Source organism: Cynocephalus volans, chromosome 6 (genome assembly GCF_027409185.1).
Source record: "Cynocephalus volans isolate mCynVol1 chromosome 6, mCynVol1.pri, whole genome shotgun sequence".
NCBI classification, from domain to species: Eukaryota; Metazoa; Chordata; class Mammalia; order Dermoptera; family Cynocephalidae; genus Cynocephalus; species Cynocephalus volans.
Genome location: NC_084465.1, coordinates 139,968,535 through 139,988,667, shown reverse-complemented (window position 1 = coordinate 139,988,667; position 20,133 = coordinate 139,968,535). Strand labels below are relative to the sequence as shown.

General features: G+C 34.9%; 1 protein-coding gene across 1 annotated transcript in view; it reads left to right on the top strand.

Annotated features, from left to right (window-relative positions):
• The window catches only part of NEBL (nebulette), a 96,602-nt gene that overhangs the window by 36,245 nt on the left and 40,224 nt on the right, over positions 1 to 20,133 (top strand). The window contains 7 exon segments of the mRNA XM_063101140.1: positions 3,290 to 3,394; positions 5,117 to 5,224; positions 9,294 to 9,404; positions 12,840 to 12,950; positions 15,020 to 15,130; positions 19,537 to 19,647; positions 19,812 to 19,885. Coding sequence (XP_062957210.1) covers positions 3,290 to 3,394; positions 5,117 to 5,224; positions 9,294 to 9,404; positions 12,840 to 12,950; positions 15,020 to 15,130; positions 19,537 to 19,647; positions 19,812 to 19,885 — 731 coding nt within the window.

The following is a 20,133-nucleotide window of genomic DNA, read 5'->3' as shown; positions in this document are numbered from 1 at the left end:
TAGCTTCATTTTGTACATCCCAGGAAGTCACCATTATCATGGTGATCATGAACTCTAATTTGACCTTGAATTATTTCTATGCCTTTTTAAATAGTCACACACTTACTCATTCACTTACTCAAAATTATCCTAATGAGTGTCTGCTTTGGGCCAGGCATGGATCAGCTGGAGAAATGCATGTTGGGCGAGGCATGAGAGAAAGCGAGGGTGGATGTGCCTACAGTCATAGACTTAGAAATCTGTAGTCACTCGGTTCCCAAGCTATTCAATAATTGATACAGCTTCGGTTCAGCTTTAGAAATGTCTGCACTTGGCTTTGATATATTGAAACTTCTGTTTACTATTTTGTGAGCCTCCTTTCTCCAACACCAACACCACTGCTATCCTTCTTGAAATGTATTATGTGTGTAAAGAGTTCATACAGAGATTATAAACAAATTTTATTTTTACTTGAAACATAATTGATTGTATTTATCTGTGGGGTATAGCATTGAATATCCATACCCATGTGCAATATGGTGATGCTCAAATCAGGATAATTACTATATTTATCATTATACAATATCATTTTTTGTGGCCCTTTATCAATTTCTTGCTAATCCCTCTCCCCTTTTCCCATCTCTGGTGGCCTCAGATCAGAGACATTTTTCCTTATTTTTTAAAATTTGTAATTAAAAAAACAAATTCTGGTCCTTGGATGAAAAGTAGTATGTCATTCTTTTCAAGCTGTTGAGCACAAAATGGTTGTTAGAGTGATATTTCACAAGCCGAGAATTTGCACTTGGGTTGCAGATTTGAATCATGTTGTCTGTACCTTCTGCACACAATCCCCAGTTTCTTGGGTGTCTCTGTTTCAGTTTCGTGTTTTTCTCCATGACTCATAGACATGCTTGTAAAACGATATATTTCTATCCTTTGATCTCACCACTTTCATCACATCCAGTCTCCAGCAACCAGCTATGACCATTGCAGTGACATTTCCCTTTAACTGTTCTCCATCCATACTGGATTAGATTTACTAGGGACATGGGGATTCATGTGTAAATAAGGCAATAGAAATACCATGATAGTAATTTAAAAATTGGGTAGCTGGAAGAATGCATGCCACTCATAGGCAATATTTCTTTTCAAGAATGTGACCTTTATTTTACAATAATGGTGGAAAAAAAATCACAGTTTAATATAAATTGTTTCTATCACCTCTTCAACAGAGAAAAACTAGCAAAGTCATATGTTATGCTTCTTTTATATATTATTTTTACAGTTTAAATCTTTATTCAGGTGGTGCTTTTGTGTAGATCACAGATTTTTTTTCCATAAAAAAATTGTGACTGAATGATCACTTCATGGGAGAGAAAGTTTAAGACTTAAAAAATGTGTTACTCTGAATTATTTTCTTACTAAAGTTGTACAGTAATACATCAGCTCAAATTTATTGTAGATTAGAATAGCCTTCTTTATTTAATTGATTTTTAAAATTAATTTTTTAATTGTACATTTCTATGGGGTACAGTTTGTTTTTTAGTGTATGCATATATTATATAACGACCCAATCAAAATAATTAGCATATCTATCACCTAAATGTTTATCATTTATTTGTAGAATAGCCTCCTTTTACATTTTAATGTAAGGAGTATTAGAATTTTGTTGATTTACAAAAGCAACTTAATTTTATTAAAACATTGAATAAGAGATTGCTTAATAAATAGACATTCTGCCAAAATTAGTTGTCACTTTGTTCTAAACAGCTGTTTTTTAAAGACCTCTAGATGTCTTTGGTATACATCAGAATTCTTATTTTAATGTGTAATGTATTGAGTGAAACGAGAGTGCCTTATGGGTTTGTACAAACATATTCATTAAATTTTTGAGGGAACATGTTCCCCTGGAAAAAGGAGCTTTCATAGTTTTCAGTTTCTTTTATAACTATATAAATTAAAAATATATATATTGTGTTGCTCTGTGTAGCTCCCACTAGGAGGCAACAGAGACTATTATATGGGGAAAAACAAGTATTGCAAAATTCTTTTGCAAATCTCAGTTCAAGCAGATTTTTTGTTGTTTTTGTTTTCATTTTTTTAAAAATAGGAGTTTCTGAAATACCTTGTAACTAAAATAGATAATTGTGTTGGGAACAATGTCTATTCACCTTTTCTCAGTACATATCCACTATTCTGGACATAGTATCCTAGCTTTAATTGGTTCTGGATTTTACCTCAGTAATGGAATATGCTCTAGCTAGTTAATTCAAGTCATGATTATTTTATAAAAAATATATTATATGATAACTTCTAATCAAAGTATAAGGTTTCTATATTTTCCTACTCACTTTCAAATGCAGCTTTTGTATCCCTCTACTCTGTGCAAAATTGCCATTTTTATTGAAACCCTCATTGCCTAGTGAGCAGCTAACTTTAGCTTAAGTCTCTGTAGCCAGGAGTCTTGGCGTGTTACCGTTTACTTCTAAGGGTCTTTTCTAAGTAGGTAAAGATAAATAAGTGTCCAGTCTCCAATGACAGAGATCATGAAGCAATTTCTCTATTATTGCTGCCTGTTGTACTTAGAGTCCTACAGTTGCTAAACTTAGCATTGCTATCCATTCCGGTCTCCTCCAAATTCACTTTTTCACTTTTTCATCTGCATATCTATATAATAACTTTAATCCAATTTCTTCACCTTAAAAATTCAACAGACTGTACCCGGATTCCTCAGTTTCTCTTCCATGCACCTCCTACCCTTTCCTTTTCGGAAAATTAGTTGAAACAGTTCTAACACTCTTATTTTGCTTGTGACCCCCAGTCTTCTTCATGGTTGAGCCTTTGTATACGTCTTTTTTTCTTTCTTGCCTCTAGCTTTTCTTTTCTTTGTTCTTTCTTCTTTTCTTTCCTTCTCTTCTTGTGGGCACTATTAAACACATCCCTGTCCTGTGGTAAGGGCCAGGCAAATTGTCTTGATTTTGTCCACCTTCCCTATTCACAGTAGTTCCATTGCTAGCTTTTCCATAGTCACTCCTTGGGGGTGTAAAATATTCTTCACGCTGTGTTCCCAGCTAATTGTCCCCTGAGTGTTTCATATGCTGTGCACGTTGACCACCTGGAGCTGGTCTATCTCACTTTGTTCATTTATCTCAGCCTCAGAAACCCCCTCCACGCCAGCCAACTGCAGATGGGGACTTGCTAACAGCTTGGCAGCTCTTGGTGGCTTGTAGTTTTCACTGGCATTCCTAAGTATTAATTGCTCTAATCAGTCTCTTTTATTCTAAGTTTATTTTCATGTTCTGTATTTTAGCGAGAATATAAAAAGCTTTTTGAGGAAAACAAAGGAATGTACCACTTTGACGCCGATGCTGCAGAACACCTGCACCATAAAGGCAATGCTGTCCTCCAGAGTCAGGTATGCACTGGTTGGGCACCTCCTCCAGGACCCCAAAACAATCCTGACATCCACTGCTCACTGCTGTGTACCTCGACTGAGAATGTGCAGTTGCTGAAAGGAACAGATCCTAACATTGTTTTGTAAAATCTCAAACACCATTTTCTATATGTATATATTGGGTTGGGGAAGCTTAACCCATGTTTCAATATGAAGGCATTTCATAAAATAAGTTATTTCACCAAATTAAAAACTTACAGCATAGGAATTAATTAAATATGGTCAACATGGTGATTTAAATTTTTATAGTGTACGGTTTCGTCATTCTGAGCTGCAAAATTAATTTTCCAGGTGCAAGGTTTATTATAATTTCTGTTTAATTATAAGTGTTATTAAAAAGGGAAAACAATCTTACCAGTGTATTTTATATTATTTGTTCCAACTGTGAAATTCTATGTATCCCTAAAAAAACTTTAAAAAATATTTTCTTCCTAGCTCTTTAAAATTGATGTCTATTATTTTTATTCTGAGTTGAAGTATTTACAAAAGATGTCATTTCTAGCATCTGTTAAGATAAAAGTTTATGTCACTCTTTTAAATGTATTCTATGGAACATAAATTCCATACTGATTTTATGCCCACCTTCATTTATTTCAAAAATATACAAACCAGCTCCTCTTCGTTTGGAAATGTGCATTTTTTTTTTCTTTTTAAATCCTTATTTTTGTTTCATTTTCCTATAAAATTTTATCCTAATGTACTATGTTATTATGCTTCTGACATTTTTATTATTACTCTAGCATACTTTTCTGCAACAAAAATATGTCTACACATAGGTATTTTAAATTTTGTCATATTTCCTGTCACTACAAAGTTCTAAGTATTGAAAAATTTCTTTTGGGTTATCATTAACATCATCATTATTATACATCTTAAGAAATAATTTCATAAATCACTATTAAACATAATGATTTTAAGAAAATGCATTTCTGAATGAAGTGAATCATGATCAAAACTTTTCTATGAATTTAATTTAAAAAGATATATTGCTAAAAATCCAACCACTCTGATGTCCTCCATATAATTTTAGTTTTTTAAATTAGGATGTAGAAACTATTGATCATTTAATAAACTGAAATGAGATGAGGATTGACTGTAATTGAATGAAATAACTCATAATATAATATTATTAAATAGTGCATAGTGAAACTGAAAGGAGTCACATGGAAGGTCTGTATGTGTGTTTTACTCAGTGTCCATGGGAAAATCCAGCAGTCCTAGAGAACATTGTTCTCCCTTTGACAGAAAGATGGAGAATCATACTCATGTTTTTTCTTGATCATGATGTACTAATAGACATTGAAGCTATCATAGGGATTTTTCTCTCCCTCCCTCCTTACATGTCATACATATATATGTGTATATATCATGTGTGTACATAAGTAACCCCATGTGTATGATATATACTGTATATTCCAGCTATTTGACAAAATATACAAGTCCTAGAACTACATTATTTAGTTGTTCTAGATTATTTTTATCCCTTAAAATTTTTCATTTATTACCTATTTACTATCTTGGTATGTCATTAACCACAGGGAACCCAGTGTCCAACCTAAATGGCCAGGTTAATATGATTTTAGAAAACAGGATGATTAATTTGGGACATATTTATTTTACTTTGCTCTACTTATGTAAGGGCTTTTCATTTCTATGTGTTTTTTACACTTTTTTTCAATGAAGGTTAAATACAAAGAAGAATATGAGAAAAATAAGGGAAAGTCAATGCTTGAATTTGTTGAGACACCATCATATCAAGCTTCCAAAGAGGCTCAAAAGATGCAAAGTGAGGTGGGTCACTTGGTGTGTTATCAGTTGTTTTATGTACATATAGTTGATATTGTATCATTTGAAGGGAACCAGTAAAGTGACTCAGAATGTTTGGTGGGTCTAGAAGAAAGAGCACTGCTCTGGGCAGATTCACGGACCTGCATTTAGACCCAGCCAACCACTCTCAGGATCTCACCCAGATCATTGAGTTTGTCTGGTCCTTAGTTTTTCTCATTTGGCAGATATGTATATCAAGCCTGATGAGCTCTTAATGCCCCCTCAGCCCTAATATTCCATGATTGTGTAATTGATGCTTTCAGATTGTGTCAATGTAAAACTACGATGAGTACGTAAAAAGTCAAAAGGAAATGAAGAGCTGCTTGATTTGTTTATATGTATTTTTGCAATGACAGCAGAACTAACGTTTATTAAATGCTCTGTGCTAGGTCATAAGCTAAGTGCCTTATATATATCAGCTCATTAAATTCTCAAAGTAATGATGCTAGGAAGATATTATCCCTAGATTTATAACATATTCACTGAAACTAATTGTCTTAAATAAAATTATGTATCTAGTAAATGCCAACATGTTAGGAGTGGGTCAAAGTTATGAATGACTCCCTTTTCTCTGTCAGCTTATTTAATTGATTCTTTTTTTTTCTTTCAATTTTAAGTAAGACTTTTTCTACATATCCACTTATTATCCTAAGATAATGCTAAGTCACATCATATATTCCCCACACTGGTTTTTCTCTGTCCCAGTGAGACTTCTTCTGTTTTTTTTCCCCCTTTTTTGGGGACCAGACTCAGACAAGGTTTTGTCTGTAGCCAATATCTAAATTCTCTAGGTATAATGGAGTGATTACTTCCAAGGGGCATAAATAGTGGGCTGTAGTATGAGCCAATTACAACCCTGTGCTTCATGTTAGGCATACTCAACGGACAGGATCTTTTCTGTTGCCCAATCAGAAACATCAAAACAAGGAGAAATGGTAACTTATGGACAAAAAAAAAAAAAACTATTTTAGGAATTTTGTAAGCAGTATGTATACTATTTATCAAAATGTTATAATCCATCTTCTTGGAAAAAGATACTCAGATATTACTATGGCTTGTAGAATAGTCAAAGTTGCTTAATTTCTTCTACAAACAACAGAGGAAAAAAGAATTATTTGTATTCTTCATGTTTTCTTAAGCCAATAAAGGGAAATTTGACTAAAACAATGTCAGGTAACTATTTTGACTAACTTAGGTGTTTATTTTAATTGAATTGGCAGAACTGGTAGATTTGACCAAGTTTAGAAGCCCTACAAAAACTTACATTTAATGGAATGAATTTTACTAGAATAACTTTTCTGCATTTATAGGTAACAGCATATAAAGTTTTTTGCATATCCTTTACATCATTTTATCATCGTCCATTGCAGTGGTACTTTTTGGGTGGGCTAGAGTCAGTTTTCCAATGAATTTCCTTGTTTTGTAGGAATAATGTAGCTGTTGTCACTAACCCACAGCCCAGAGAAATGTTTCCACTTTTGGGAGTTGTCCTGGGGCTTTCACTTAGTGGGTTTTCTAGAAGTTTAAGACTACATGAATTTGTTAAATTTTCACTAATAGACACAGGGATCAAAAATCACTTCATTTTTCTGAAAACAACCTCTGGCGGGTGGCATCAGCATTTAGGGCTTGTCCTTCTCTCCCCTTCCTTCTATCCTCCTCTGCCCACCCCTCCACCTCTTCCTCTCTTATTTGATTTTCAGCCACAGAAACATTCATAGTGAGGACCCTTTCATCATTCTGGTGCCATGCTCCTTAATGTTCTTCCTACTCTAGTTAACTGTCCTCTCACCAGCAAATCCTGACACTTGCAATTCATGGTACATGTATTCTAATACCATGTTTCTGTTTTAGAAATGATGGTAATTTATGATTTGGAATTTTAGCTTCTTATGACAGTCACTCTTTTCCTCCCCCAAATTATTCTCTCATTCCTGCCAAGTAAGACATGTTTTTCCTTTAATTATGGCCACTGACTATTAAATTTTTTAGGGTCAGGAATTATGTCCCTGCTCATTAGGGCTTGAGGAGAGTAAAATCTTCCAATAGAAAATATCTTGCAGGTTGGCTGGTTAGCTCAGTTGGTTAGAGCATAGTGTTGGAACACTAAGATCTATGGTTCAGATTCGGATCCCTGTACCAGCCAGCACCCCATACCCTAGAAAAAAAAAGAAAAAAGAAAAAATGTCCTTGGACTGGATTTATACTCTAAAAGCTAGAAATTAAAGTATATAAAAATATGAGTCAGACAAAGTTTGATGTGAAAAATATCTTTAAATATTTAAATATAGGACTAATGAAATAAATACAGAGAGAACCATCCGTCTTAGAGATGATGTTTACTCCTTAAGAGACAGCTTAACTATGAATTTCTTGATTGAGCCTCCTACGGGCAAAGCTAAGTATTTATGATCTCAGGAAAAGCCACTAATGCCTTTGCTATGGGCTATTCTTATCTTACTATCTTCTAATACCAGACATAGGGTTAATTAGTGTGTTTTCTAAAAGGAATCTCTAAATCTGGCTTTGAAAATGTCTTTGTCTTATTTCACAAATATAGCTTCCCTCACAAAAAGCATATTGAAGGTTTTCTGATTTTTTTTTTTTAACTATACAAGAGCACTTCAAAAAGTTCAGGGAAAAATAGAATTAAAAGATAATACAAATCTTTCCATGAACTTTTTGAAGTACACTTGTATATTGGCTGATTCTAGTCATAATCAACCTTCCTTAATGACTTACTTCAGTAAAATAATTTTTTTCAGAGGAGAAGAGCTTTTTGAAGTAAAATAACTGATATAAATAAACGAATGCATACACATATTTATATTTCACCATTCACAGAGTCCTTATTGGCCTGGAAATGCCTTAGGTTCAGCCTTTTAACCATATTATCTCAATTAGTTCCACATAAAGAAGACAGTTTCTCACCATTGTTCTTGGTGTAACTATAGTTCTTTAGTTTGGAATGTTCTCAATGCAACTTCTTAATTAGCTTTGTTAGATTTACAGAACACCCATGTTGGCCTTTCCTTGTGGCTGTACACACCTTATTTATTAAATAACTGTATGTAACACAAATGCTAAATAAGGACAACATGCCTCTCTTATTCTCCCTCATGGTTGGGAGAATTATTTCCTTTACGCAATTACTTATCTCTGTGATAAATATATAATGAATCTGGAAATAGCTTCTCATTTTGCATCATTAAAAATCTCATGCAGAATGTGCTTATTTTTATCAACTTCAGGATGCAATTCAAGTAAAAGATTTGGCTGATAAAATCTGGGCCCTTGTTTGGTAAATATTTCACTTGGATGGATATTTTTTGTTATTTAGAGAGACTGTCTTTATGGTCATAAAGCATGCGTTACCACTGATTTTCAAATGCATAGATCAAATGCTAGGATATAGAGAATCATAGCTGAAGGATGGCAGGAAATGTCAAAGGGGCAGGTGGTGGTAAGGACCTAGGACCCCACAATCACTGTGAGCATCCTCATTTCATTTCTTGTTGTGAACTTTTACCTAAAGAAAGATTAATTAGGTTCAAGATCAGATTCTCCTCACAGTGTAACTTGGTTCATATCAAACTCCATAGACGGTAGAGAAATATTCCCAATGCCAAAGTCATTAAAGGATAACACCACACCCCACCCAAAATCCCCTGATTTTCTTCCAGTGGATGGAGCCACTCACTTTTGAGAAAGTTAATTAGGTGATCCAATCAAATAGTAATCTTATTAGTTCCTTTCCTAAAATGGGCTGATGTTTAATTACAGACGAGTAAAATGTTAAGCAGCCTCACTCAGAATGATTTACCAAAGGGAGATGATACTTGGTTCTGCTTTTCTTTGGTAGATTCTAAAATTTATGATTAAGTTGGACTTATTTTCCTGTTGAGACGATGACCCTGAGGTGGTAACATCATATAAGAAAACAACAGTTTTGTTCTGGGAACTCTTGTTCTAATATCTTTTCAACAGTTGCAGATATTTCCTAAATTTAAAATTATGTGGTTTTATTTAACAGAAAGTTTACAGAGAAGATTTTGAGAAGGAGATTAAAGGAAGGTCACCACTGGATTTAGACAAGACTCCAGAATTTTTACATGTAAAGTACATCACCAACCTTCTGAGGGAGGTATGAGCTTGCTATTTACTGTGAAATATCATGAAAGAAAAGTAAAGAAATAACCCAGGAAATATTTGCTTAACGTCTCTCTACTAATCCGGTGGTGGAGATTTTAATCCGTTACTCTTTTCCTCACTTTCACTTTTACTAATAAAGTTTTGCATTTTTATTAAAAACAGGAAAGTGTGTGTTAACATTTCTGCTTAAGGTTGAGGGAAGAAATTACCTAGATTTCCTGGGAAAACTTGAAAAATATTTTGATTTTGTGTTTTGGTTATAGCTCAGAAGCTCTATAAATAGGTTTTTAGCTTTATAGCAGTTAGTTTAAAAAAATATTTTGTATGTGGGTGGGGCATGCTTGATTTTTGTTAAATTTAGTTATTATGAAAGCATGTATTAGAAGCAACTTTTTCTGTAGCTTCTCTGCAAGATTTTCTTTACATTTGATATCAGAAATAGGTGCTTACATGTGAAGGTCTGGGTAAATGGTACATTATTTATAAGGAGGTTGAGTTCTAAGTAGGGAAAAAATAATATATTTAGTATAGAGAACAGAGGAACTCACATCTACTTTTCATGTCATTCTCCACAGGATTTCTCCCCTGCATTTTAGCTCACAATTAATATATTAAATTTGTTGAACATAAGGTCCTAAAATATAACAATTAAAAATATTATGCTCAGAGTCCATCCCTTTAAAGTTTGTCTTTTCTTTTTAAAAATGATTCTCTTTATAATAAGGGAAAGTGTTCCCTTTATTAAATATTTCGATCAGTAAGTATTACTAGAATATATATATAGTATAATATGGAATATGTATCATATAAATGAACTTTATATTCCATGAATATATATTAAAGTGGGATTCCATTTTATCCTGAATTTTTGAACTGAAGATCCTATTCCTGAAAGAAATGTCCTAAACCAGTGAAATAAAATAGAGCATAATTACCTATATGGTTTTAGAAATTTAATGTTATTCACTTCTGTAATGTATGTTGTATTGAAATAGGCATATCATTTCTGTAAGAGTTCTCTTGCTATGCTATCTTTTCCCACTTCTGGTTCCTATAAAAATTTTTGAACTTATGGGCTACTCAAATGACAACTTTATACTATTGTTGTCTTCTATTTTAAAAATATGCACTATTTACATAAAATTTTTAAAGGGGAACCTTTTTATCAGTTATATACAAATAAGAATGTGAGATCTATTTTGAGATCCATGAATGACCTAAAACATGCCATTGCCTTTTTCTTTTGTTTCTCTTTTGGAGTGAGTCTTAGACTTATTGACAACAGATAATTCCCAAAGTTCTGGAGACTGGGAAGTCCAAGATAAAGATGCCAGCAGATTCATTTCCTGATGAGGGCCCTCTTCCTGGCTTGCAGACGGCTGCCTTCTCTCTGTGTCCTCACAGTGGAGGGAGAGAGAGAGAACTATGGTCTCTCTTCCTCTTTCTAAAGAGACATTAATCTCATCATGGGGGCTCTCAGAACCTTATATAAACCTAATTACCTCCCAAAGACCCCACCTTTAAATACCATTACCCTGGAGTATAAGGCCTCAACATATGAGTTTTGGGGGGACACAAACATTTAGTCCATAGCAACTATGTTGCTAAGTGAAATAAGCCAGGCACAGAATAAGCCAAACACTGAATATGGAATCTAAAACAATCACACTCACAGAAGCAGAGAGTAGAATGGTTTGGGAGAGCAGAGGTTTGGGGGTGAGGGGTATAGGGAGATGTTAGCCAAAGGGTACAAAATCTCAGTTAGAGGAATAAGTTTATTTTGAGAACCATTGCACAGTGTGGTGAATAGAGTTAATAATATTGTGCGTTTTCAAATTGCTAAAAGGGTAAATTTCAAAAGTTCTCACCACAAAAAGTGATTAAGTATTTGAGGTGTTGGATATACTAATTGGCTTGATTTAGTTATTCCACATTGTGTTCATAAATCATAACAACACTTTGTACTGCACAAATATATACAACCATAAATTGTCAATTTATAATAAAATAAAAAATTTAAAAATTTAAAAAAGTTTAACTTGAACAAATAAGTTATACAGATGTCTAATTTGAAAAAAGGACTCTTGGTGACTTAATGAAATTATAATTTTCCTTTCTGAGTGTAAGCATTTAGCTTCAAATGGACTTTGCATTCCTTTATGTTTATTTTCATTTATATTGCCAATTTCACGTGTTCAAAGTATCATATTGTACTTTATTTTATTTAATTCTCCCCATTGCCCTTTGACATTGGTAGAACAAGTGTTTTTATTTTCATTTGCCAAGGTGGAAATCAAAGCTAAGTTACTTAAAGTTCTCCAGAAGTTCACTCAAATGGATAAGTGAAAGAGCTGTGTAACTTTTTCCAGGGTCATTTGACTCAGAGGTCTTTCCAAAATTACACACAGGCCATTACAATATCTTGAAAGCTATTAGTTGAGCAGAGGACATGCTAATTTAATTATACTGGACGAAGGGAAATAGCATGAAATTAACCTTAGAATTAACTAGAACCTGATTTCTTCTCATTTCTTCATCTTTTGTCTGGCAAGTTAGTCATAAATGCAACTTAGTTGAATGGGGATGAGATATTTATTGTTTTCATAATTCCATTAAATAAGAAAACAAGCAATTCATTAGCATAGAAAAACAAGTTATATATAAGTATTCATATGAGGCATTTGGATCTACTAAAAATATGACATTAAAACAGATGAAATTCAAACCATATATTATCAATCTGTAGGAAATTATTTGGTTTTACAAATCTGAATAAAATGGAAACTTTTTTTTAATTTTAACTTTGCTACATCAATTCTTTTGATTTTGAAATTTTCTATTCTTTTTCCACTATGCTCTTTTGGTAATTCATATTTTACAGAAAGTATTCAAAAAATAGTCCAAATAATAATAAGCATGTATTCTTAAGATCTTTCTCACTGTTTAAAGAGACTACATCATTTATATATATTTTAATTGTATGCATTTGTGGGGTACAGTGTGTTGTTTTAATACATACATATATGGCACAATGATTCACTTTGGGTAGATAGCACATTCATCACCTAAGCATTTATCTTTTCTTTGTGTTGATTATATTTGAGATCCTCTTTTCTAGCTATTTAGAAATATACAATACAGTATTATTAGTTATAGTCCGCCTAGAACACCAGAACTTATTGGGAAGAGATCTTTTTTAAAAATCCACTATGGTACCAAGACATAATGAGAGTAAGTATGAAAGGGAAAAAACTGTTAATATTGGAAGCCACTCTGAAGTTGATAGAGAAGACAATGAAGTGTCTGTAGGAAATAAGCATGAATAGTAATATATTCTCCTTTCTGTGGTCTCTAGAAAACATGTAAAACACACATCAATTAAAGTGATTCCTGGTAAGTTTTGAATTGTAATATTCTTGTCTTATAGAAAGAATATAAAAAAGATTTGGAAAATGAAATAAAGGGGAAAGGAATGGAACTGAATTCAGAAGTTCTTGATATTCAAAGAGCAAAACGAGCTTCTGAAATGGCTAGTGAAGTGAGTATATTTATTTCGCAATTTAGAATGTATGAATGTTCGGCTGATTTCCTTATCTGTAAATCTTTCCCAAGTATTATATACATCTCACCACTTTTATGTGGAGATGATTATAAGCAGTTACATCCTAGTAGTCTTTCTGGACAGTGAATTTAAAAATAATTGATGCCTACATTTCCCCATTTTAGAGAAAATCTATACAATAAACCAAAATAGTCTTATGAGATGTTACTTCATCTTTTAAGCAAGTAAAAGTAGAAGATTAGGGAGGTGTGTTATCATGATCAATCAGGAACTGGAATTAAAAGTTCACCTGCTTTCTTGCTCATAACCCCACTGACTCTCCCAGTTCTGGCTTTGGCTGCCAAAGAGCCTACTTAAACTTCTCTACCAACGAAGATTGCTGCTGCTCACTTTGCGTGAATTTTAGAAGAAGGCATAAAATGTCTCCGAAGAGCTATCAGTCCTTTAATCCTTGTATTATGTCATTACTTTGGTATCATCTCATGGCACTGTGCTTTGAGGAGAATCTAGCTCAATTTAGGAGTGAAAAAGCTTAAAGCTTTGTCCCCATGTTTTAATAAACTGTGGTGAGGCTGCTGCTGATAATAACCCTATTAGGTTGTAAATGATAGAAACCCAACTTAAACTGTGTTCAGCAACAAAGGAAATGTTTTAGCTCATGGAACAGAAAAGATCAAGGTCCCTTCAAGTTGGAATTCCAGTGATGTCTCTCTTCTTTTGTCACTTGGTTCTGGTATGTTCTCTTTTGGTTTCCCTCTTGGGAGTCTGTCTCCATGTGGATAACTTAACAATAAGATAACTTGTATCTCTGGCCAGTAATACCAGGGAGAATCTTTTTTTTTAATAATTCCAACTCAGGTCTTAGACTGACTTTCCCAGGATCAGCCTTTGTCCTAACACTTGACCCAGTCATTGTATCTGGGGTGGGGGGAGTGTGATGTGTTGGCTGGCCTCTCATGGTCACCCATTTGTTTTGTTAACTTCCTATGTAGTGTGACAATGTCTGAAGTGTACAATATTCATAATTTTTAGGTTTTTTAAAAAAATCTACATTAATCTTGGCTATATACATGTTCTTTAAATAAATTAAAGGAAACATTTAAAAAGCATTTTAGTAGAATTAAAAATATATGTGGGAGTAGGGAGGTGATAGAAATTAATCCACCCAATGTGTATGGATTGAGAGGAATCAGAGGTATTTTCCCAAAAGGAAATTGTGGAGATTTTGGCTAGAAGAAGGAGAAAGGGATGCTGGTCAGGCACAAACAGCAGATGTCCACTGTGAGGTCTTTGGCTAACATTGTCATCACATGACCCCTGCACTAGCAGTTTTCTACAAATTCTTTTGTAGTGATGACATGTCCAATCCATGTTCAGAGGTCAATCTTGTAATCAATTCTCGATAATACTTGGAAAAATTGTTTTAAACTCTCAGTGGCAGGGTCCAGCCAGATGCAGTTAAATGGCAGGGAGCAGGATCTGCAGAAAGTCAGGCCATATTAAGAGAAGGACGGACTGGTGTAGGGGACAGGAATGAGGACGGACTGGTGTAGGGGACAGTTACTGAGCACTCCTCTGTGTTGGGCTCTCTGCCATGTGCTGTCTCATTGATGCTCACAGTGGCTCCTGCATGGAGGTGTTATTATCCCCATTTTGCAGATGAGGAAACCAGACATGTTAAGACACGTTGCCATTGTCCCATAGCTGCTGAGTGCTCTGGCCTCAAAGTCAGTCTTCTTTCTACATCAATTCATGTACACCCACCTCCCTATTCCCCCAAGATAGTTGTCAGTAAAGATTCTCACCTGGGAATTGCTTTTTATGCTAAAAATCTTTAGAGCTTCATATAGTCTTCTTCATTGAGAATAGTGACTGTAGTTCTAAGAAGTTCGGAACATTTAGTTCTAGGCGATCATTCATAGTACAAAGAAAGCTGTGCTTTCTCTCTCTTTTTTAGTATTTTTAGCTACTTTTTGGAGTCAGTGACTACTGATACATGTTTGCCCACTGAGTGTCTGAATGTTGTAAAATGTTGCCTTTTACAGAAAGAATACAAGAAAGACCTGGAGTCAAAAATTAAAGGGAAGGGAATGCAAGTTGGCATGGACACCCCTGAAATACAGTGTGCCAAAAAGGCTGCAGAGCTAGCTCGTGAGGTTGGTAGAATGAATGATGCGGACCTTGGAACTCATACTGTGGAACTTAACAAATCATATAAGCAACTTGATTAGTACATGGAGTTTCTCAAAGTTTTGTGGCTCGTTTAACAGTTTGGAATGGAAACCATTCCAAATCATATGCTGTCTGAAAATTTACAGTTTTTACTTTGTTCATATCCTTTAAATACATAAGAGGAAACTTGGGGAAAGGCATTTTAATAGATCACATACGTACATACGCACACATTCCTGCCCACCTTATTCTGTAGTACAATAAATTTCATGTTAATCTAGGCTATGACAAATGTTTTCATAGGTTTTTTTTTAAAGAATGGATTGGATTATGTGCTTTTTTGGCAGATCTGTGTTTTCAACTTTCTGAGCAGAACTTGAAAATCATTTCAAGTTTCTAACATAAGAACAATAGGCATTTCTGTGTGACTGCGTGTTGTTAAAATATCCTTTGTTGACTTCATCAGTGCCTGAAATTTCTACACAGTCAGCATTTTGGGTTGAGGTATTATATATCCTGAATGACCACGTTCATTCATCGAACGCAATTTTCCTCTTCATGGAACACGTGTAACAGCAGGATATTAACTTAGTGGTTTTGTCTTAGATGCTACAGTAGGATAGATATCACATAACAAAGTTGTAGGAGATAGACCATATGTGTAGTTTTTTAAAGGAAATACCCAGAATTGGCTCCACACCTCTTGAACTTCCCCAGCAATTCCAAAAATATAAAAGGATCACTGGAATGAAGAGTATTTGGGATGAGGTGATTTTGTTAGAAGGAAATGTGAGGAGAAAGTTCGGGTGCAGGTTAAGGGGTACTGCTCATTTATCTCAAGGCTGGTTAGGTGGGGACTTCGGTGGGGCTTCACTCTGAGAGCTATTATGTGACCTTTGCAGTTAGGAAGAGCTGACTCAGGATTGACTCTCACTCAGGAAATCTGGAAGGCTAGAGGTAGTTGATTAACTGCCATAGGAGTTACTGCTGTTGAACCCACATGCCCAGGGTTAGGCATTGGCCAGGGAAATGGGGTTGCCATGATTGGTTTAGACAAAGGGACTGGGAATGGCATAGAATTCCTGACCAAATAAGGGTTCCATTGGCAGCCAGAGGTGGGCAGCGGAAGTGTGGAGAACAGTGACTTGAAAACCCCTTTAACCTCTCCCCTAGTTCCATTTTCCTCCTGACAGATAGCCATTGTTATGCTTGTTGTAGAGCCTTCCAGATCTATTTTTATGTATAAATAGGTAAACATACACTTGTACACACATAAACTTAAGAAAGGAACTTAAATGCCTTCATACCATAAACTTTGTTCTGTGTTTGTTTTTTCACTTAATACCATGGATTCTTTTCCACATTACTTTACGTATATAGTTCTACCTCATTCTTATAGAAGAAGTGTGTCCTGTACATGGTTATGAAGATGTAACTGTTTGCCCTCTGTTGTCCACATGGAAAATGTATAACAGCATCTCAACTTTGCATACCCAAACCAGAACTGTACGTTTTCCCTTAGGTTAGCTCCCTGCTGTCCCCCGCCCGCTGCAGCAAAATCATAGAAGTCACTTTGATTCCTCTCGTCAGCAAGTTTTATAGACTCCATCCGCATAATGGTTCTAAATGTTCTAAAGCCATCTGCTTCTCCCCACCCTACCATCTCTGACACCTGGGTCATTATTGGAGCTTCCTAGTCAGAATTCTGCTCTCATTATGCCCTCAATATACATTCCCAACCCAGCAGCCAGAATAAATCCTTGAAGAATTAAATGGAAGTATGCTACTCTCCTCACTTGAAACTCTCTATCGGTTTCCAGTCATGTCCAGCATAAATCCATATTCCTTGCTCTGGTGTTCAAAGCCCCACTTCACAAATGGGCCCCAGTGTGCCTGTCCTTTTCCTGCACCCTTCTCCTGCACAGTATGATCTAGTCCCAGAGGCCCCAATTGCACCTGCACAGGTCTTAGGATCTCTTTCAGCTGCGTTGTGTTCCTGAACTCCTTTCCCTGGTCTTTGCATGGTTGGCTCTTTCTTGTTATTCATTTCTTAGATTGAACAGATCTTTCTTACAGTATGGTGGTCTCCCTGGGTTTGCAAGTGATTAGCTATACCCAGCATTTATCAAATTACTACTTATAGGTCTCTGAAATTTTTCTTATTCTGTGGAGGAGGTTATGTTCAGTGTTAGTTCAAGGTACTGGGGAGTTCAAGTTGAAGCCAATGGAAAGCATACTTTCCCTGGAGAAAGGAATGTGGAAAGAACAGTTATTTTGTATTTCACTCTTTTGTCTAAGAGCAGGCTTCTAAGATGTATCCTGTTTATGTGAAGCCAGCATGTTTTAGTTTTCAGGTCTTTCATTAGTATGTTAATAGATTTGTTTATTCAACAATATGCTGATTTGGATTTCTCTGTGTTCTTTGGGACTGCATACTAGGAAAAATGGTGCAAGTCTAATGATTGAGAAACGAGGGGGAAAATAGGCCTAGGGGATCAGCTCTATTATGGTTTCCATGTAGCCCAAACCAATTCTGGTGATGCTATTATCTTTGTAATCCAAATGTCTCATTTGCATATAATCAGGGACATATTCCATTTTGTCAAATTGACAGGCTCTCAAATCCTTTTCAACCAAAGTTTGGGACTTTGCCATAGTTTATTTTTAATATCCAAAGTTCATTTCTCAAGTAAAGTCAATGTGGTGTATCATACTAATGACCCCCAATAGTCAAACCTTCTTGTGTCTATGGGCTTGACCATGTGGCTTTCTTTAGCCAATGGGACATTAGCAACTGTGACTCAGGCAGAGGTTTAAGTGCACCTGTGCATTGGGGGTTTGCCCTCTTGCTATGTGGATGCCATATGTTGTTGTGCTCAACCTTCTGAGTTTGGAGGTATTTTCTTATGTAGTAATAACAAATAACTGGTACAACTAGTGTCTTAAGTAGTCTATTTACCTGCTTTAGAACATTTTTAGATTTGAAAATTCATATTGGAAAATTAAGTAACATTCTTCTACTCTGGGACCTTGGTGACTGTAATCAGGGCCTCAGTTTCTGTAATTGTCCTTCAAATGAAATGTTTTGGGGCTTTAAACAAGTTTACTAAAAACAGACAGTTTTTTACAGACACAGCTAGCTTTTTACAGAAAATAATAATTTAATTTTATTATTTTGAAAGTTAAAAGTTGTTACTTGAATTTTTGTTTAGAAAAGTAAAACTAAGAATCCGTCAGTAAAAACAGGCTGGGCTGTGAGTAGAAAATAGGGAGAATATATACTGTTAATCTGAGACTGAGATTTTTGTTTACAGTTTATCTAAATTTGGAATACCACAAATAAGCGAAGCAGCATTTACTTGGTAGTAGAGAATCTACAAATCTGGAGTATGTCAACATCATAGGAAATAATTGTTTTGGAGGAAATTTAATTGAACATAGTTAATAATTTTATGAAAATAAAATTTTTCTTTGAAGAATAGCATGCATGTAGAAAATGCACAATTGTAAATGTACGGCTTGCTGAATTTTACAGTCAGTTTAAAAATGTGACAAGAATCCCTTAAGACATGTATGTCTGGGTAATTATGACTGTTTTGTAACAGGTAATCCAACTCAATCTGGCTTTAAAAAAAAAGCAGATAATATATTGTTCTCTTGACCAAACAGTGGAGGCATTCTTAGGCATGGCTTATCTAGAACTCAGGTAATGTGATTTTGTTCAGTTTCTATCTTTCAGTTCTCAGGCAGGCTTTCTTCTGTTTCAAAGAGGCTTACAGCTGTTCCCTGGGCTAGATCCTTCTTCATGACCAGAAGAAAAGAGAAAGTCTCTTCTGATATCTTATGCTGAAAAGGAAATGCGCCCATCCCTAAACTAATCATCTTGGGCCAAGGATGGGTCTAATAATTTATTTAAGCCAGTCTCACCCAAGCTGCATGGTACAGAATAGGGGAGCAGTGAGTTGGTCAGTAGCAAGTTATGGAGTCAGTGAAGGAAAAAGAAGGGGCAGATTCTAGGAAAGCAACCAACAATATTCACTATAAAGTGAAAAGCAACAATTCTACAATCACATTTGATCAATATTCATCAACTGGGTTATCTATTAACCAATAATTTATCCAGTTTATCATATTGAAATATAAAATTATCCCCTTGGCTATCTCTGTTTTCTTTCTTAATTAAGGTTAATAGAAAAAAGCCTCCTGATTACTTGTGAATAAGGCATTCCGAGTCATGTTCCTATAACAAGTTAAAACATTCTCTTGTTCAACAGAAATAAAAGAAATAAGGGTCCAAATTAATTCTAGAAGACATAGTTCTGATGTCAAAATGTCATCACAGTTTTTCAAATGATTGTAGATCCCTACCTGCATGTTTCATTTTCTGCAGAAAGACTATAAAAGAGATTTGGAGACTGAAATTAAAGGGAAAGGAATGCAGGTGAGCCCAGACACTGTTGATGTCCAGAGAGCCAAGAAAGCATCTGAGATGGCCAGCCAGGTAAGAAAGTAACAGGATGTGAAGTTTAAAACAAACACAATGAATTTCATTTAGAAAGAGTATGAATGTTATCTCCTCATGGATGGCTTTAATATTCAAACACATGTCTTTACATTGCTGTTGAAGGTTAAGCAAAGCTCTAAGATTCTATTCTGTTCTTTTAGAAACAGTATAAGAAAGACTTAGAAAATGAAATTAAAGGGTAAGGAATGCAAGTGAGCGTGGATATCCCAGATATGCTTTGAGTTATTTATTTATTTATTTAAATATTTTTAAAATTTTTCAATTTATCAGTATACAATGTAGTTGATTTTATCTTTCTGAGGGTATTGCATTCAAAGTCAGTAACTCTATAATTAAGAATCAATTGATCAAACTTGATTAATTTCCCTAATTAAAGAGACAGAGTTGTAGATTCAATCTGACTGACTTTATGGAGTGCCACAGCCCCTCTGCTGGGGCCCCTTGTTTTGAGTCCAAGACATT